The sequence below is a fragment of the Balaenoptera ricei genome, chromosome 1, assembly GCF_028023285.1.
Source record: "Balaenoptera ricei isolate mBalRic1 chromosome 1, mBalRic1.hap2, whole genome shotgun sequence".
NCBI lineage: Eukaryota > Metazoa > Chordata > Mammalia > Artiodactyla > Balaenopteridae > Balaenoptera > Balaenoptera ricei.
Window position 1 is genome coordinate 107,491,924 of NC_082639.1, and position 21,406 is coordinate 107,513,329.

At 42.2% G+C, this 21,406-nt stretch overlaps 1 protein-coding gene across 1 annotated transcript in view; it reads left to right on the forward strand.

The window, feature by feature from the left end:
* The first annotated feature begins 16,233 nt into the window (after positions 1-16,233).
* GPR89A (G protein-coupled receptor 89A) overlaps positions 16,234-21,406 on the forward strand; it is a 44,606-nt gene continuing 39,433 nt past the window's right edge. Inside the window, exon 1 of the mRNA XM_059929339.1 lies at positions 16,234-16,451. Coding sequence (XP_059785322.1) covers positions 16,410-16,451 — 42 coding nt within the window. The 5' untranslated portion in view covers positions 16,234-16,409. The remainder of the gene's footprint in view (positions 16,452-21,406) is intronic.

A 21,406-nucleotide genomic window follows, 5' to 3' on the forward strand; every position in this document is an offset into this window, starting at 1 on the left:
AGCGGCGCCAAAGGAAGAAAGAAAAGAAAACACCCGAGCTGACATGTGGCAAGATGAAACCTAAAGCTGCCAACGTGCTTTGAGTCTTCTGTCCCTCCCCTCACACCCACCCCGGCTGGACAGGCACTGCGGTAGAACCGTGCATGCCAGACAACTAGGAAACTGCCTTTCCCGTATATAAAGGCTATCCAGATAAACCCACTGTCCCGTCAAAGTTCCCAATCTCATGACTGCCCTGCCCCGCTACGCCACAGGGAATTCTGCTTTCATCCCCATGTCCCCATAGAAATCCTTCCAGTCAGAACTGTGATTGTCTCATAGCTTTTCACCAGTCTCGTCTCAAGCTCACAAACTCCGCTGAACTTTATCACCCCAGCACTTCCCTAGCAGACACCATGTGACATATATCAGGGATCCCAAACTTAAACGCCTACAGGATGCAGGCCGGTGGTTGAAATTGGTGAAGTGCGCCTGTTCTAATGCCATGGGAGAGCTGGGGCTGTGAAATTTGGAAAGCAGAGGGCAACTGCTGCTCATTTCCAGGCAGCGATTACCAGACGGTGTTACCTGGCCATCTGATTTTTCAAGAGAAGCCAGAAATCCAAACGTTTAAGTGAAGTTTCCCTCATTTTTAAGGTTGCCAGCTAAATTTTAAATATGCCATGTGGGCCAAAGAAAATGTGTGCAAGCCAAATTTAACCTGTGGGGCACCAATTTGCAAGTTCAGCTTATACTCATGAACCCAGCTTTCCTATGGAATTGGTCATATTATTCAGGGTCTCAACTTGTTCCTGTGGCTTCCAAACCTCATTTCACCATTTTGGAGTGTTTGGTTTAAATCATCAGTCTAGGAGATGTCCAGAGTTCTCACTGGCCTTTCTTTTGGGTCACTGTAGCCCCTGGGTTCTGATGTAATTACATCCCTTGTATTGGTGGGAATTCTGCACTGGGCACTCTCAGAAAAGGAAAACAAACCCCATAGCCTCTCCCTGAACTGAAAAGGCTTTGAACCCTGGTCGCAGTTTTCTTCCCTGAAGCAAAGGAGGTCCTTTTCTTTCCTTTCCTCTTCCAACATCAGTGCTCAGCCTGAAATCTACACCTCCTTTCATCAGGGGCTGGGAGCAAGCCCAGCTCTGAGCCAGACGATACCTGCCTACTGGCCTGTCTTGAAGAGATCAACCCTCAGGCCTTGCTCAGGCAAAAGACATGTACAAAAAGGACCATCAGAGTGGCACTAGAGAGAGCCTCTTCCAAACTGGGAACACAAACAGCCAGGGTCTCAAAGTCTAGCCCCAGGCCAGACTTCATCCCCGGAAAGGACATAAAGGCTTAACAAGGGAACAACAGGGATCTTGAAGGTCTCCTACCCTTTCTCCCCACAACCAACTCTCTTCAAACATAGAGTCCAGTCAGGGAAAATCCTCAGGTATAAGTACATATTTCACACAGGGAGCAATTTTACCTAGAGCCAATCAGTTCCCAGAGCAGAGGGAGAAATTGATATCCAAGCTGGTCCATCTAAAACAAAGCTATGCTTCATGGGCTGCAGTGCCAAGGCTAAGATAGGAGGGAGAGAAACCACAGTTGGGCTATGGACCGGAGACCACCAGGGTACCCAGAAAAAACTGCCTTCATTCTATCTTCCCCCCAACCAGCACCATCCCAAAGAATGCAAATCCCTTGTGCTGCCCTCTGTTTACCACCTTCCTTTTAAGATATTCCTTCTAGATACGCTCTTCTAGAGCAAAGCCTCCTCCAAAACTATTCCTCCCCTGTGACAGTATTCCCATTCCTTGATGCTCCATTCTAAAGCAAAATGGTCTAAAAATTAAATTCATTCTAAGGTATGATTTTTTTTTTGTAATTAATCCAGGGAAAATTTACATTTTAAAAGAGAAAGCCTAAAATGTATTTTACCTAGGTTAATCCGAAGTGACAAACTTTCAGTGAAGGAATGTATCAGGCAATGGACAGTTGAATAGAAGAGGTGTATTTGTCTTGTAGACAGGTGACGTTCTGGCTACTACTTGAATCTTTCTTCCCTTTGCAATCAACACTATTCCAGACAGACTTTCTTCAGCATGATGACGGAAGTAACAAAATCCCAGGCCTGAGAACCAGACATCATTGCACTCTCCCTAATGGCTGCACTATTGCTCCTACAGTTTTGCTCCTGAAGACTCATTTTAAGAAGATGTAAACTCAGAGCCTGAAAATAGCTTGATCATTACCAGAATAAAGTGTCTATATCAACTAGGACTTAATTCAAAAGAGAAAAGAAAAAAACTGCATCTTGTTCCAAGTGAAAACTTCTGGTGCTCTTTGGAACTGTAGAGGTGTAGGTTAGGGCTGCTTGTCTCCTTGTCTTGCTGGAGCCTAAGTGTGTGAGTGTATTTCCTTGAAGGAAGCTGCATCCTGCTTCAGTGTCTGTACCTACCCCACCAGCGGGGAAGTTGCCATTTTCCCTCTCAGTCTTCCCCAAAACGAGGAAGCTTATTTTGGAAGAAACAGACACAGGCATCAAGGGACCAGGATTTTTTTTTCTGTTTCTGCCATTTGGTAGCTGTGTTATTGTCATCTCTTAACCTCTCTGTACCTCAGTTTTCTGTCTACAAACTAGAGATGGCATTTACCACCAACGTACCTCCAGGGGTATCAGAAGGATTAATAAGTTAGCTGCCAAGTCTAGAGCCTGTTGAGTGGTGTCTGAGAGATTCCTCCAGCAGCAGGGAGACTGGGAAGAAGGGCAGGTGGGTAGCTTCTATCTGACTCTCCCAACCTGCCTTGCAGTTATCTGGTGAGAGTTTTTCAGTGTGGAATAGGCACTCAGGAGATCCGTTTTCTCAGAGAAGGCTCAAAACAGAATCTTGACACCATATGTTTGGTAGGAACCTATTTGACCTTGAAAAATGGCTGGGGACAGATGGGCAATTACTTTCTACCCATGGAAAATGTCGCTTCATGCCTCACCTTAAGCTGCCACACAACTGCTGCCAGGTTCCATTCACAGGCAGTGGTGTGTCTGTGGAGGACCTTACCCTGTACAGCTGGATCCCTCAGTATCTCTTCTGAGGCAAATAATTATGACTGACTCAAGATGATAATCGCCCCTGGGCTGCATGAAGGCCAAGCTTTAAATCCTAATCCTGGTCCTTCCCCTGTTAGATTAAACCTTTACAGTGTGTGGATCTACCAATTTAAAAAAAGCACTGGACAGCATGGCATCAAAAGTTCAGCTCTCTCCAGAATAAAAGGGCTAATTGCCTAATAGCAGTTATAATAACACCTCCATCAGGGGAGATCTATGACCAGGAGGGATAGAGTTACTCAAGTTCAGTTAGAAAGTTTCAAGCTTGGCTCTGTAATCCCTAGGCCTCATATTTGGGGCATCATAGAAAGGCCTGTCTGCTTTTCATCATGACTTTGTTACTTGGCACCCAGAGGAAGCATGCAACACAGAATTGGACAAATACTCCTGAAGATCAGTTCAACCTGGGGATCAGATTTTCCCACAAAGAACACTGATGTTCAAATCAGAAGTGTGGGCTGCACCTCTCTGATTCTGGGAACCCCAAGATGTCATTTATCTGCTCGATATGACAATTTTCCTTAGGTTAATTGTGGGTAATAAGTTCTGCCCCTCCTCCACAAGGTAGATCAAGTGAATTGATATGCAAGAAACACTAGGAACATGCTAGAAGAAATAAGTGATTTTTTTTTTAAACTCACTCATTTGGAAATAAAAGGAAAGGGAAGTAGGTGTTATCCAAATCTGTTGTAAGTCCTTTTTGTAAAATGTATACTGAAGCAATAACAGCCACCACTTTCATAAACTGCACAGATTGTTAACTAAGAGACTGATTAAAAGTGAGCCAGTGAGTAAAGTGAAGGAAGAAAATGGGAGTGGTGGGGGGAGGTCAATTCTTCTGTCGTTTTAAATTCCTGAGAATTATAGTGCAAAAAAAGAACATCTTTAATCATGCAAGAAATTCATTTCTGAAAGTGGCGCTGCAGGGACTCTGCTTACTAGGGCTCGTGTATAGAGATGCACCAGCCCCTCAGACAGTCTCTGATTCAGGGCAGAAGGGAGTTCATGGAGGCTGAAGGGCTACATACAGCAGATCTTTAGTCCAAGCCATGGGGAAGGCCTGGGGCGAGACGGGTGTAAACAGCTGCTCTTCCTGAGTTCCTGAGGAGGGTCACTGGGGCATGCCCAGGTAAGAATGAGCATACCACCCACGCAGCACCTCCCATCCCCCCCCACCTCCTCCTCTCTCCTTCCTCTAACCCTGAGTTACCCCTCTATGCATATTGTGCGCAAATGATCACACAACCCAAGGTAGCAAAGTGTAGATGAAACACGTTTGCCTGGTTGGATGGAAACTACTCTTAAACATAAATACAATCTGTAAAGCGAAGTAGGTGTGTACCTAGAAGTGATAGTGAAATAGGCACGGAGAGTTTTCCGTCTTGTAATTATCATATTACAACTAAATATGTAATTGGGGGAGGAAGGAGAAAAAGGAAATGAAATTCTAGGTTCAGCAGTTAAATAAGAGGAAAGATTTTTTATGAAAGACAAGTCATCTCCACTGCCCTAGACATTGCTGCTCCCAAAGCCAGGAGAGAGCGGTACTCCACTGTAGCCAATGAGGTAACAGTGGGATATACTGTAGCCTCCAGCCCCACGCATTCTGGAAGTTCTCCCGGGCAGACAAAGTATATTATGGAAGAATTCATAAAGTCTCCTGGAGGGAAAAGTAGATGGCGTCACTGCCTTTTTCTGCAAATTTTCCATCTATGAAACAGGATTAGTAAAGACTCAGCTAAGAAATATGTTCACAACAAACTTCTTGGGGAAAATCTCTGGCAAAGGCATTATTGGGATTGTGTCCTGAATTCTCCAACCTTCCACATCTTTATGTCAGAGCTAATAGTTACATGTTAGACTGTTACAAAACAATAAAAGTAACTTGACTTTTCACCATCTTTGTTTTTTCTTTTGACCTGTCAGTCATGCTACTCTGTGAAGAGTAGTTTCTGGTGTTCTTCCTTTGAAATTAAGGGGTTGAGGGGACAAGAACACTGGGGGACCGGGAGGGGCCGTGATAAGCTGGTAAACGTGTAACAACCAGATCTTTCCAGGGTAAAAAGGCCCTGGTTTGTAGTGTTTGCCAATTTCCTTGCTATAAATTCTCCCACCATCACCAATTTCAACCCACCAACATAATGTCACTAGACACAGAGATGAGAAGAGATGTACAGTAGCACAAAATTATAAATATTTCCACCATACAATAGATATAAATAACCTCAAGAGCATAGATAATAGTAAAATAATTAAGCAGTGATTGAGCTCTGTGCATTACCTTTGTTTCATTTTTAAGTTTATGTAGTTTAATTGTTAATAATGACTGTACACTTAAAACTGCCTCACAAAATTCCAAGAAATTTAGCAAATGGCTCTTACGAGCCAGTACAAGCCAGCTCCAGCACACAGCTGGGTGGAATGGAGGAGAATCTGATTTAGAAAGAACATGAAACTCTCCTTATCAATTGAGGTTTGGTCAGTTTGTCCCCTCTCTTTCTCTACACAAATCTCAGGAAAAATCGAAGTATACTTCTTTGGCGCTTTGGGAAGAGACAAAATAATAGGATTTGTTCTCTACCATGTCACTGAGAACTGTAGAAAGAGTTAAAGTTATTCATTACAGATAAAAATAGATAAAATAAAATTAGCCAAAAGATTCTGCCTGAGATTTATCATGTCACTTCTCTGCTTAAAATCCTTCAATGACACAATTGCTTACCCCAAAATTCTAAATTCCTTAACACGACTTACAAAGCCTTTATAACTGATTGTAACCCACCTAGAGAGGATGTCTATTTTTACTTGCCCAGAATCTATTCTCCCTTCTTCTATAATAACATCTTCTATTGGGAAATACTCTTCCTCAGTTGGATATAGTCTTGGTGGGACTCTTAGTAATGTTTACCCTGACTTCCCCTGGTCAAGAGTCAGGTCTTGTTGTTTGTTTTTGTTTTTTGTTTTTTGTTTTTAACTCAAATGGGCCAACCATACACTCACTCCCTGGAATGTGAATCTTGAGTGGAGTAACCGAGGGACCGAAACTTGGTTGAGATTCATTTATCTTGACAGAAGCCCTTAAAGAGACTCACAATTAGTTCCTGCTTACCTAGATTTCTGGGAGATGCTTAGTTCCTCTTTTTTTCAGATCATGGTTCATCGGCCTTCCTTCAGTTCGCTAAGCCAGCCCAGAGTTCCTTTTTTTTTTTTTTCTTTCAATTTAATGTTGCCAAAATTGTCTGTATTAATTACAAGCCTCTGACTGGTAGGTACACCACCTTTCTAGCCTCGTCTCCCACATTCATCCACATATGCATGTGTCCCAGCCTTACAGAAACATTGGCTGGTCCCCAAATATGGACAAGCCTGGCACTTAGTGATGAAGAAATTCCATGGTATTTCAGGACTCTGCCCTGTCCTGCCTTTTTTCTTTAATCAGCTCTTTCTCATCCTTCAAGATTCAGCTCAGTTGTCTTCTTTATGAAATTTCACAAACTTCCCTATACAAAGTGAGTTGCTCCCTCCTTTGTGATCTCTCAGTATTTGTGTACACTTCTATCATAGCACTTATCAAAAGAGATTTCATACTATATATCTGTGCATATTCGGTACTTAGCACAGTGCCTAGAACATAGCAATGTTTGGTGAATGAATGAACACTACTTAGACATCTCCCAGGGCAGGAAGGAGATAATTGGCTAAGCACTCCCCAGCACCAGAGCAGGCTGACACTACGTAGTAATATATCTGAGGAAGAGGTTCCGTGAAGGTCCCAAGAGTTCCAGGCTGAAGGCAGGCAGGCTTGCTTTATCATAAATAAAGGAAGGCAGGGAAATTTTCACATGAGTTGCTGGATGTCATCTCCCAGAGCAGCCTTGGAAGCCATATGTTGACGATGGCAGTCAGAGCCTTTGAATGACTGTAGACTAGAGGACCACCACCACCCCCACCAACCCCCACCCCATCCCCTGCCGCCGACACCCCTACCAATTCCCACTAATTGGACTTCCGGACTTTACATGAAACAAAAAATAAACTTTTATTGTATTAATCTTCTGAGCTCTCAAGATTTATCTGTTACAGGATCTAGCATTATCTCATCTGTTTACAGAAACTGAGGTTAGGTGTGGCTATAACAAAAACCTAAACTATGTGGCTTTGGCTTAACAGTTGAACAGTGAGTGGTGAAGAAATGAAAATCAAAGGTTACAAGGATAGAGCCTCAGGCTATACCATGCAAATATTTAGTAAAAATGTCGCCTGTGATGATTTGTGTATTAGTTATCTATTGCTTGGTAACATATCACTCCAAAACTTAATGGCTTGAAACAACAATAAGCATGTATTATCTCTCGTAGTTTCTGAGGGTCAGGAATTCTGGAGCAGCTTGGGGTCTCTCATGAGGTTGCAGTCAGATTTTGACAAGGCCTGCGGTCGTCCAAGACTTGACTGGGGTGGTAGGATCCACACACTCACGTGGTTACTTGACCAGAAGGTTGGTGCTGGCAAGTTGGTATCTCTCTACCTGGGCCTCTCCATGGGTCTGCTTGAGTGTCCTCATGACCTGGTGTCTGGTTTCCCCCAGAGCAACTGAATCAGGAGATCAAGGCAAATGCTTCAATGTCTTTTATGACCTAAGCTTGGAAGTCACATACCATCAGTTTCACTGCATTTTATTAGTCACTTTCCCTCAGACTGCTCCAATTACTGTACAGAGAATAAACTAGAGAGGAGCAAGATTTGAGATAAAGATGCCAATTTTGGCTCCTTTTTCTCTGTTTTAATGATTTCCTTGTACATATGATATGTATTGTAATCTTCTCCAAATGCTTCTTGGAAGTAGGCAGGATTGGAATCATAAATGATAACTATAATGCAAATCCCAGACCACAGTACAATTGCCACCATCAGGGAAGCTCTCAGCCAAGGATAATGTTTTTGGCCAGGACAGAGTTTTGAGTTCTTTTTTTTCCCCCCTCCAGCTTCTGTTCTTCTCTAACATTCAGCTTTCCTGAAAACTGTTCAGCTTTTCTAATTCATCTAAGTTTTCCAAATGTATTTTTCTATCTTTCTCATTTGCTACAGTTGTCATCTCCACACTGGCTAGATCTGTAGATGGAACAAAGAACAAGGCACCTCCGGAATTGAGTTAGGCTAATAAAACCAACAGAAAATGGATGAGATCAAATAAACACAAGTGAGCTAAACCAGCAGAATATAATGTAACAACAACAACAACAAAAACCCCAATTACATCTTTAAGGCAGACATTATGACAAGGGACATTCTTATGACATTACAACAAATAGGGACATCTCTAATGTCTCTCAGACTGGAACCTCAACTTTCTCCAATTTCTTTTTTTCATGATTGTATCAGAATGAAGCAATAATTTCCAGGACAACTCTATCTTTCATGAATTACAGACTATTTGTCCTCCCTTTAAATATTTTTTATATACTTATCCAGTAGTCAAAGACCCTTCTTGACTTGTAAAAAATCCTGTTGACCTAATTACTGTGTCTAGTTAGGTCCTATACATAGACCGGGACAGATGAGACTCTCATCTTTACAGATGAGTAACAGACAAGGAAAACAACAACAAAGAGACAGCTAACAGCCTAGAATCTATGAAAGGTATAGGAGACATGAGAAGAAAACAGCGGTCGCCAAAAGTAAAAGAATAGAATAATTTCAAAAGATATTTACTTAAGAAAACAAAAATAATCTTGAAATCTATTTTATGCTCTCAAAAAGATGTAAAGAAAACCTGGGCTCTATAAAACAAGAGATGAAACAGAAGATAATAAGATAACAAACTGAATTGGAAAAGGAGCTGGCAGAGTTAGCAAACAGTGTCATGGCAGAATTTAAGAAGAATAAAGAGCAGAATTAACAGCACATAAAGCCAAATCAGTTTTGTAAAGTGTCAACATCAGAAATTCTCCCATAATGCCAAGGGGAAGAACAAAGAGATGAAAGTTATCGGAGAGGAGATAAACGATATGGAGAGAAGGCAATAGAAATCCAATACATAGGTATTGTTTCTCCTGAAGGAGAGTCAGGACAAGAGAACCACAGTCATCAGAGACATAATGGGAGGAAACTTCCTTGAGCTGATAAAAGACCTGAAACCACAAATTGGAAGGAATTCACCATGTACCCAGAAAAAAAACCTAGATAAATTGTGATTTGCAAGTATAAAGAGATAATTCTACAATTTTAGAAATATAAGAAACAACTCCTGCTGTGGTTTGTGTACTGCTAATGAACAGTTAAGTTTTCACATTCTTGCCCAGTTGTGAACATAGACTAGGATCACACCCTGTCAAAAGGAGCTGAGGCTTCCTGTGAAGAAAATATATATTTCAATGTATAATCCTGGAAAGGGAAAGATCTTGGTTGAGAAAAGAGGACTTGGAAGGTGAGCCTTAAATAGGAAGAAGAGGGAATTCCTTTCTCTGCCTGACCCTCATTCTCTTAATCCTGGAATCCAAAGAGTTCCAATGTGCTCAATATGCTTCCAACAGATAAAGGAACAATGGCATGTGCCATATAGAAGCAAGTCAGGGACTAAATTAGGGAGTTAGTGATTTAGTACTTGTCAAGATCAGAGAACATTACCTGGCTCATAGTAAGCACTTGGCAAGTATTAGCTATTATCATTATCATAAATATTATTTCTATGTGATTAATTACTGTCATTTAGTATAGTGTTATTATTAAGTGATACACCTTAGACTCAACTGGGATACAGAGATTTGAGAGAAGGGTTTGTGCACTTGGTCTAGAGGGATAAGAAGGAGAAATCTCCCCTCTCTCTCAGAGACCACTGTTGGCCATGGGTATTAGTGATAGCTCTAAAGGAAAAGAGAAGCTAGGGTGAGGACAAGAAAGCAAAACCCTTGGCTCTCAATTGTAGCCATCTCATCCCTCCCAGTGTGGAGTTAGTCCCTCCAGAGACAACTTTGATTAACAGGATATTTATTAAGTTAGCTACAAAGGAAGAAAATATCAGGCTGGCTTCATTCTTCTCCATAACATATTGAATTTCAGAAAAGAACATCTGTAAAATATTGAGGATGAAAAGTTTAAGCCAGGAACCCCACAACAAGCCAAATGGCATTCATGAGTAAAGGCAATTGAAAGGCATTCTCAATTATGCCCAAACTCAAAATTCCTGCAAACCCTTCTTTAAAGAAAAAGTTATCTCATGATTCACTCAAGCCAAAAGAGAAAGAATTTTTAAAAAGAATTTAAGAAGGCCAAGTATGAAAGAGGCTGGTGATGAATACTGAAGACATTAAACATAAAATGAATTAAATGTAACTGTAGTAAGAATAGCTACAAAACAGAATACAAATGTCATAAATAATTCTTAACACATAGTAATTTTTTAAAAGTAAGGCTTAAAATCCCAGGTTATACCAACATAAACTTGGGAACTGTGTGAGGTGGAAGGAGTAAGGGAGAAGGAGAAATATGAGGAAGTAGAGTGTCCTGATATTTTTTACTTACAAAGATATTATTTTATTCTCTATTTTAGCAGTTAGAAAAATATAGGGTTGCATGTGTTATTTTAAAATAAAGTGTATGCCTTCCAAAGTACCAGGGGAAAAAATTAAGGAACACAAAATCCATACAGAAAAAAAGAGAGAACAGAAAAAAAGAAAAATTAACAACAGACACACAAAACAAGAAGGCAGAATCATTAAACCAAACCAAATATTTATTTGTATTGATATAAAATAGAACATGGAACAAAGACAGTATGGATCATTTTGCACTGAAAAATATGGCATCTATAAGAAACCCTCAGAAATACAAGGAGATATAGACAGAAAAATAGTAGTAGTTAGAGACTTTAACATGCCTCCTTCAGTTCTTGACAAATAAATAGAACACGAAAATATAGAGGACCTGAATATAATTTACAAGTCCGACTTAGTGGATATGTAACAGAATGTTAAATGGAATATTTCATGTGTCTTAGAGTTTCAGCCAAGGCTGCAAAACCAAGGACCATGAATGCTCAGTGCCTATACATTCTGAAGAGTGAAACAAAGCAAAAACGATCCAGAACTGCTATTAAAAAAAAAAAAAAGTGGCCCCCCAAATGGTCTTGCAACCCTTAATCCACCATCTACTCCAGATTATTTAAGAGAATGATTAGGTTTAATTGCGAGGGCATTCTTTGAAGAGATTGGTTGGATGAAAATAAAGTGCTGCAATGTTTCCCCTCCCGTCCCCTCCAAATACGGGTTCAAGGTAAACCTCTGAGATTTTTCCGGGAAACACTTGCTTGGAGGGAAGCCTGACATCTTACTAGGCATTAGCCACCTACTAATCTTCAGAAGTTTGCAGGCCCACCTCAGGCTGCCACAGGAGCCAACCTTGGAGGAGCTAATGTGTGTGGCCCCAGATCTGCTGAGTCACAGACATGGTGACTGCCCAGGGAAACTTGAGGGCTTGGGTAAGTGTTTCTTGTGGGCCAAATTCTTCACCACATGATTATTTTATTACAGAAAACAAAAAAAAGCATACTGGTTAAATAAATCATGGCATAATCAGATGATTGGAATTATTGAATCAATGAAAAATGTAAGATCTTTGGCATGAGAAAATATGTTCATGATTTATTTCTAAGTGGAAAAAGTATATAACAAAATATCATGCTCATTGTATCCATTGTGGGAAAAATGAAAAAGTATACCTGCATAAGTGTGGGCATATAACAGAGTAACCAAGAATAAGATTGAATATCTCAGACTTTGGAAATATGCCAGGACTGAGCTCCTTGGTACTTGTCTTTCCAAAGTCCTGATGGTAAATCACAATCCAGTGAGAAAGGCGGGGGCTTCTCTAAAATGAGGGAATGTTCTTGCTCTCATCCAGAGAAGAAGTTAGTCCTGGAGCAGGAAGTGGTGGGGAGATAAGGAAAGTTTTCTGCTCTGCGCAGGCCCAGAGGACAGGAAACCCAAATTTAAGTGTGGAGAAGTTCACAACAGTTCTTATGGGAAGGGCATGCACATCTTTTACCTTTTTTTCGTGAATTCCAATTTATATTCAATTTTAAATTTCCTCTCTATATATTCTTCCCTTTTATTCACAAATTACATGGATCAAATTAACTCTGCATTATAATTATATTAATAAGGAATCCCCAAATTAGCTTTAATAAATGATGAAAGAGTTAATGTTATATATTTTAAATAATGCCTCTGAGTCTTTCCAAATTTGGCAGATATACAATCATCAGTCTTTTCAGTCCAACAGGAATAATTGGCAACCAGAAATTTTAAATATACGTTTAAACAGAGTAATAATGAAGGAAAACTGTGAATGTAAATTCATTATAATAATAATGAGTAGGGGCTTCCCTGGTGGCACAGTGGTTAAGAATCCACCTGCCAGGGCTTCCCTGGTGGCGCAGTGGTTGAGAATCTGCCTGCCAATGCAGGGGACACGGGTTCGAGCCCTGGTCTGGGAAGATCCCACATGCCACGGAGCAACTGGGCCCGTGAGCCACAATTACTGAGCCTGCGCGTCTGGAGCCTGTGCTCCGCAACAGGAGAGGCCGCGATGGTGAGAGGCCCGCGCACCGCGATGAAGAGTGGTCCCCACTTGCCACAACTAGAGAAAGCCCTGGCACAGAAACGAAGACCCAACACAGTCATAAATAAATAAATAAATAAATAAATAAAGTACTACATACCTTTAAAAAAAAAAAAAAAAAAAAAAAAAGAATCCACCTGCCAATGCAGGGGACACGGGTTCAAGCCCTGGTCCGGGAAGATCCCACATACCGCGGAGCAACTAAGCCCGTGCGCCACAGCTACTGAGCCCGCGTGCCACAACTACTAAAGTCCGCGTGCCTAGAGTCCGTGCTCCACAGCAAGAGAATCCACTGCAATGAGAAGCCCGCGCACCGCAACGAAGAGTAGCCCCCGCTCGCCGCAACTAGAGAAAGCCCGCGCGCAGCAACGAAGACCCAACACAGCCAAAAATAAAATAAATTAATTTAAAAAACACACACACAAGAAACACTCTGGCCCTCGGTCCCCTTTCTCCAGGCAAATCAGAGCTGACCTTTCCCCATTCTAGAAGGGCTTTGAGGTGGGAAGCAGAGTCTCACAACGAGTCCTCCAGTTCTGTCAGTGTGTATGGAAGCTGTTAAAAATGCAGATTCCTGGGAGCCACCCTCAGAAATCCTGAGTCCATAGGTCTACCTTAGGGCGTATGAATCTACATTTTAAACAAGCTTCCCAAGCAGTTACAGCACCACGCTTTGAGAAAACTGCACCTATACACTTTTTAGGTACCAAGTATAGATGCTGTCCATGGGACCACTGGGAAGGAAGTGCCCCTTCTCTGAATATTTGGGGTTTCCTGGCCAGCCTACCTTGGTGGATTACTGGGGTATAGAGTGGGGTTCAAGGTCTCAGTGAACCTGACATAGCAAGGAAAGCTACATGGTAGGATGGCAATACATGGAGTGAGACAACTGGAGTAGGAGGCCATGGAATTGGTGATGTCATATATCTCAAAAGATCCTAAACGTACAACTGCATGTGAATCTACTACTATATCACAAGAAAAAGTTTAAAAAGAAAATTCCTAACAGAAGTCGTCCAGCCACTGGCATGGGCAGCAGAAGAGGTGCTAGGATGTTTCCCAAGGATCTAGTGTTCGTGTCAGCTCCTGAGCTCAGTCTTTTGTATTAATTTGGACGAAGAGGGGAATATAGTTAGCTGTCAGGATGTGGATGGTGCTGGACGGTGTGAGAAGATAGGTGCTGTAGCTGCTATGAAAAAGAGTGCAAAAAAATGATGTGAACAAACACTGGTCCAAGGGACACAGATTGGTCATGTTGTCAGCAGACTATTTAAGAGTAGATTTATGTGGCTGTCTGGCTGTCAATCTCCAGATGAATGGTAAACAATGGCCAGCAACTATGAACATGAACTATTTTGGAAACCATGTTTGGAAAATGGATACAAACAGGGGGCTCAGTTAGAGCCCAGGTGGCTTGACAGTCCATGGAGGAAGAAGCAGATCTCACTGTTGAACAGGACTGCAGCAGCTAGAGTGAATTGGGAGAACAGTACTGAGGTAAGGGAAAGAGGACAAGCCATCTTGGTGACGGAATCCACCACCACCAGGAAAGAGACCTGCTTTGAAAGGACGGTCAATTGGACGTTAATCTAGTGTGAAGGTTTTCTGGAGACATTCCATCAAAAGCAGGGGGCAGTGGTTCTTTGGGTCACCCATGCCTGTCCTTGACCTGGACACAGTTGTTAACAATAGGGAGAATCCTGAATGGTGTCTTTCAAAGTTTTACGCAGCCCTGGGGCCAATGAGATTGCATACCTTTTTCTGCTGCCAGATTCATTGAGACCCTGATCCCCACCATGCACTCCAGTAAGCCACCAAGGTAAACTGTTTGCCTTGATAGGCTAACCCAGCATTCTGCACTATCACACACTCTTGATAGATGACAGTCTAACTCATCATATGCCTACACAGATGCTACTGGTTCCCTGATACATGTAGCCAGGGACACAAAGTTCTCTGGTTTAAGACTCTCCCTTAGTAGGGCTGCCTCCACTGCTCCCTGGCCTTCGGGATTGGGGATTGGACATCTGATCGGTAGTTTGTGCTGTTTAGTATGAGTAGAGTTCAAGTCTAGGAAAGAAAGACACATTCCCTTGTGTGTAATAAATCTGAGTCTCAGTTACTCAGATTGTAGTAATCTAAGCACTCTGGTTGAAGATGCAGTTCCACTCAAGGCTGTGCTTCCAGTATTGACTGCAGCCTTGAATCCCACACTGGGTGATTGCCCTCAGCTGGAGCTGGCTTCCGGACAAGACTACAGGGACTACAAGGAATAGGTAGAGTCCTGGTGGGAAAGGATAAGCCCTACAGCAGTGCATTAAGCCTTCATGCAATGAGTATTGAATGGATGAAGTAGTGATTCAGTCTACATGTGAGCAATTCCAACATGGGTTGAGTGGGTGGGGGGAGATTATTTCCTAAAATAACTCATCTTCAGACTCTTAAAGAATTATTCCTTGTTTTGAATTAAATCTATCTTCATTTAACTTCCAGTCCTTTGTCCTACAAATATCTCTTGGGGCCATAACAAGTCTATCCATTCTTTCAAATGAAGACAGCTGTCAATGTTCCTGAGTCTTCTTTCTTCGATTCCTTTCATCAGTCCTCACCTGGTGACTCACCTCTGAGCATTCTCCAATACATCTACTTGCCTCTTAAAAGCGTGGTAAAAGAATGCAATACTCCAGGTGTGGTCTGATGGGCATCAAGTACAATGAGATGGATCACTCCCTTGTTAAAGATGGTGTGCTTTTATTGTTGTTATCACATCAGAAATTTACTGGGTTAGCTATATTTGCTAAAACCTGCCTTTCCACTCTTCCCTCTTTATGCAGTTGTTTGTGGAGCCAAGAATAAGTTGTAACATCTAGAACACAATGCCTGATTTACGGTCTAACTCATTTTTTTTAATGGTCTAACTCAATATAATAATAATCATTATTATTAACTTCATCTTATTAGCTATGACCATTATAAAATAAAATTACCACTTAAAATGTTGGCTCAGGCCCCACCTCCTTTAGCCTCAGAAATAGAAATGCTACCTTGCAATACATGTGCTTTTTTTTTTTTTTTAATATTTATTTATTTTTGGCTGCGTTGGGTCTTTGTTGCTGTGCGCGGGCTTTCTCTCTCGTTGCAGTGAGTGGGGGCGGGCTACTCTTCGCTGCGGTGCGCGGGCTTCTCATTGCGGTGGCTTTTCTTGTTACGGACCACGGGCTTCAGAGCACAGCCTTAGTAGTTGTGGTGCACGGGCTTAGCTGCTTCGCAGCATGTGGGATCTTCCTGGACTAGAGACTAGGGCTCAAACCCGTGTCCCCTGCATTGGCAGGTGGATTCTTAACCACTGTGCCATCAGGGAAGCCCAATACATGTGCTTTTGAATTTTCAGACCACATTGTTGTATCCCGCCCCTTTTAGCCAGGCCACCTCTAATTAAGCCCCGCCCCCAGAGCGGCCCCTCCCTGGCCCCGCCCCTAGCCCTCAGCTCCTCAGCACCCGCCCACTCCTAGCCCGAGGCGGGAAACGCTGGACGTAGCTGCTGATTGGCTGGTTGGGGCGCAGCTTGATGGCGTCGGGCTGGCGAGCAGAGGTCCTGGCAGTGGCCCGCTGGCGACGGCTGCCGGTGTGAGGGGCCCCGTGGTCAGAGCGTGCTGTGGCCTCGGGGAGTGGGAAGTGGAGGCACGAGCCCTCCTTATACTTCGCTATGAGTTTCCTGATCGACTCCAGCATCATGATTACCTCCCAGGTGAGCCACGGCGTTCCGCCCCAGGACCCCTCAGCCTCCCTTTCCCGAGTCGTCTGCTCCGGGCCTCAGCGATGCGGGCTGGCCCGGGGTCTCGGTCTTCTCGCCCGCGGCCAGTACCCGCCTCACCAGTGCCCAGAGCTCGGGGAGGGTGTGGGATTTGCTGCGTCCGGTTCCCTGCCGCCTAGCTGTCAGGAGGCGTCCTGCGGCGGTCCGCGCCCCCCGCCCAGCTTCCATTCCTCCTCACCCCACCCCACCCCCAGGTTTTCCGTCCACTTTTGAGAGAGGTCAGGTGGCCTTAGCGCTCAGAGCGGGTGCCATGAGAAGGGAGCTGACCCCAAAGTGCCCCGAAGCTCTGGACTGCGCCGCTGATTCATGGATTAGGGAAGAGTGTGGTTCCGGGCGCGGAGGGCTCGACTCGCCAATCCCTGCTGGCTCCTGGGGACACGTGAGGGCTTTGCTGGTTTAGCTGTCAAATCCTGAATCAGGATGCGGAGAAATTTGCCGCCGTCACTTCAGAGATCTAATAAGTATCAGGTTTCGTTTGTACAGTAGCACCTCCATCCTTCATCCTCTATTTGCTGCCCACGCTTTCGGATCTTTTTCTAACCCTCTTTCCTTCCCGATTGGCCACCTTCATTCATTCGTACAGTCAGCAAACTTTTATCAAGCATTATATAAAGTTCTGAGGATACAAACCTAAAATAAGACACTGACTTGTCCCTGCTCTATAGAAACTTCGTCTAGTGAGCCTTTTGCTTTTACCATGTCAGTTCGTTGAGTTACTCTGTTTTATTTTCTTCACAGCATTTATCATAGCACTGATATCATTTATGTATTTGTTTATGAATTTATTTTTTGAGATAAATTCTTCATAGCCCTATCCTCCCTCCAAGTGCGAGCACTCAATAAATATTTGTTGGCCAACTGTTAAAATTTGTAGAAGCTCAGACCTACCTAATTACTGATCTTGCCTCTACCACCTCCCCCCCCCCCATTTTTCCAGTAATTTAAAGTATTCTTTCTTAATTGTTCTTTTTTTTCAAGTGGCACATGACAGAAACAGTTCCTTCTGGGGGTGTAAAGTAAACTAAATCTTAGGGGGGGGGTTTCTGTTTTTGTATTGCTTTATCCTAATGCTTCTGTCTTCGGAGTGGAGCATTGTCCTTGTTTCTTGAAAACCTTTTATTAAAACATTTTAGAGAGCATGAAACAAGGAACATCCTGATATGATAAATTCTTTGTTTTTAAAATTACCATTCTTTATAAGTTTTCATAACTATAGTTTTTATTGGCTGCATAATATTCAAATGCATCAATGTACAAAAATCTGGACATGTAATTCTCTTGCTTTTCTAACTTTTCCAAGGCTTCCTGTTGCCCTTTATGACAACTCCGGGTTATTTTTAGCCTTAGTACCAACTCAAGAAAAATGACAATATTTAAGTAGCATTTTTTTCACTCAGAATAAAAATAAGAATGTCATGAGGAAATTGGCGTTACATTATAACCACTAAGATGGTTATAACCATTTTTAACGTGGATATAATTGATTGACAAGTTGAACCAAGAAAGTGGCTTTCTGGTCTCGTATGCCATATAATACTTTAACTTTCACACACGCATTCACATGCAATATTAAATTTAATTCTCAAACCTGCTCTTTACAAGTGAGGAACTAAGACCCGAAGAATCCTTTGCGTGGAATTGTTCTCTGTCCATATATTTATGTGGCTACTTCATCATCATTTAGGTATCAGTAAAAATGTCACTTTGGGGAGGCTTTACCTGATGCCCTACCCCCAGTCAAGGTAGCCTCCATTCCAGCCACCTTCTGTCTCATGTCCCAGTTTTAGTTCCTTCTTCATATCTATCACTTGTTTGTTTGTGTTTGTTAGATGTAAACTCCATGAGGTCCAGGATACTCTCCGTCTTGTTTCTGCTGTATTCCCCAGCATCTAGATCAGTTTCTGGCACATAGTAGTCCTAGTAAATATTTAATAAAAAGCACCTTTCTGGAGAGGTGTGATTACCTTAGAAGCACCTTCCCCTCATTTTTCCTGTTTTCTATGAACTGAAAGATTTATTTGAAACGAAATCTGAAATCAGAGGTCACATATTGAAGCTGGTCTGCCTCAGGCAACATCCTGGTGTAGAGATTGTCACAGGATAAAGTTCACATCCTTAATGTGGCTTATGGGGTCTCTTATGATGAGACCCAGCTCTTACCTCTTCACGTCAGCCTTGGCCCTCACCATTTCTCACTTCAATTTATAACACACTAGCCTTACTAAACTTCTTTTCGTTCCTTAACCTGGCCATGCTACTACCATGCCTCCGGGTTTCCACCAGTCTGTTCTCTTTCTGGACCTTTTCCCCATATCCCTCCACTTCTTTCTCCTGGCTAACTCCTATTCAGCCTTCAGATCTCAACATGGATATCCAAAAAACCTCTTCCAGACTGGACTAGACGTCCCTTTACATGTTTTCCTAGTACCCTTTGCCCACTTCACTTATAACAGCACTATCACATTGTTTCGTAATTACTTGTCTATCTCCTCCATAGATTATAAACTCCTTAAGGCAGTGTCCATGCTCTCTGGTTTGCCATTCTACCCCTAGGACCTGGCACATATTAGACACTAATAAATATTTGTTAAATAAATAAAAGTGTAAATAAATGATCCAAGAAAGGGATCTTTTCTTGTCAGTTCTTTAATAACTGTCCTGCCAATGGCCATCTATTTTTTTCAAATCTGTAGCTAATTTTCAATGTAGGAGTTATTTTTTGTAAAAGCAACTGTTATCTAACCTCTGTTTTCAGCCTTCTCTACAGTCATAAGACTTATCAGTTCCAAAGTACACTCTTAAGTCCCAAGGTCAAGACTCTGCACAATTTCAGAAATATTCTTTTTGAATAAGAGCTGTGCACTTTCTATTTTATTTGCAAAAATGTTTGAAATCGCTTTTCCCTTTTGCATGCTTTTTAGATCCTCTGTAATCTTGCCAGAATTCATATTAATCTTGGACTCCTTGAATTCTCCTGGTATTTTTTTTCATATTAGTTGTGTAAAACTCTTCCTAAACTTTTCTTCAATGTGAAAGGAGCCCACCATGAAATATAAAGGTATGTATCTTTTTCTCTTTTTCTTCCGTTTCCCACCCCCTCATATAGACTTATCAATTTCACTTGTTTTCTTTTCCTTGTCTAAATCCCATTTCAGAGTGCTCTTAGTGAAATATTTTATTCTTTTTTCATCCATCTCCACCATATACACTACTCCCTAAATTTCTAACTTCTCCACCTGCAGTCATGACTTCAGAAGTCATTTAAATATGGCCTCTAGACTATAAATTTAAATGTCTCCACTGGTAATGATTTATAATAGCCAAAGGATCTCTCAGGTAGTCTAGGGGTATTTTCTCCTAATCTATTCACCCTCTTCCTTTTCTACTCGGTCTGGATTCATGAATCCAAGCTACTTTCTCATACCCTCTTGTTTCTTTACCTACATATAAAAGTCCACACTCAGATCACTGCTATAGTTTGTCTACTACTAACTCAGGGGCCTAAAGGCTACTGTAGAAAATCATACAACTGTGCAGATTGCCAATGCCGTAAGTTTATGGACACCCTTAGCTCACTGAATCGTTTTTTTTCTTGACTTTAATCAGCTGCTTGTTCCCTTCCCCTCACAATTTCTCTGAGTCTTTATCCCTCTTTTCAAAGCTCTCTTTTCCATTTTCGCCTCTCCTACTCTTAGCAGATCACCTTGCCTCCTACTTTATCAACAAAACTGAGGCCAAGAGGTATGAGCTTCTTCTATTTCCTACATCTTAATCTAAGCAGTTATTTATATCCACAACCATTCCCAATTCCTTTCCTCCCATGTGAGAAAATAAGGTGCCCCTTACTCCTGTTTAAGGCGATGTTTTCCACCCGTGCCTTTGATCATGGAGCAGCTTATTGGGAAGTGGTTAAAAGCACAAGCTTTGGAGTCAGCCACCCAGACTTCAGCTTGAATCTTGATTCTGAAACTTACTATAAATGGGTTAACTTCTGTTAAGCCTCAGCCTTCTCTGTAATGAAGACAATCAAACCTACCTTATCTGGTTTTCATGATTAATGAGATTGCAAGGCTAAGCACTTAGAGTTCCTGGAATATACCACATAGTCAGTAAAAGGTAGCTGTTGCTAATAATAATAAATTAATAGCATCATCAACTCACCTCCAGTGTTCTGTCAGTTCCTTCTCATATTTGTTTATCTCTTTACTGCTTTCTTCCCCCTGGCCTGTAAATTTTTCTCTTTACCCCACATTCTTCTTTAGGCTACTCTCTAATGTCTTCTCTCTGTCTCATTCTTGACTGTCCCTTGGGTGATTTGTGCTTATTGTCTCTACTGCCTTACCCGCCGCCGCCCCCCCGACCCCGGGCATCCCTAGCCCACTAGAGTCTGGTTGCTGCCTCCACTCAAACTGTTTTCCCGAAGGTCAGCGTTGACCTCCAAGTTACCAAATCCTTTGAGCATTTTTCAGTCCTGGTACTATTGCCCATTTCTGCTTCATTTAACACTCCATTAAACTCTATTCCCTTGGTTTCAGGATACCACAGTGTCCTGGTGCCTATTATTTCTCTGACCATTCCTTCTCTGTCTCCTTCCTGGTCTCTTCTTCCCATTCCTTCCCTCTACTGTTTTCTTCTTGGCATATTGCCTTCTTCACTCTATGTACTATTCCTGGATGATCTCATATTCTTTGGTGGTTTCAGCTCTTAGGTGCATCTCAGCCCTACCTTCCTAATCTGTCTTTTATGTCAATTTGGATTGCCCTCAAGCACTTAGCACATCTAAAAGTGAATCCATCATCGTTCTATCTCCCACCCCCATTCCCAAACCTTTGTTTTCTTGCAGTAGTCTTTATGTAAAGTGGGTGGCGTCACTCTTCATCCTGTATCCC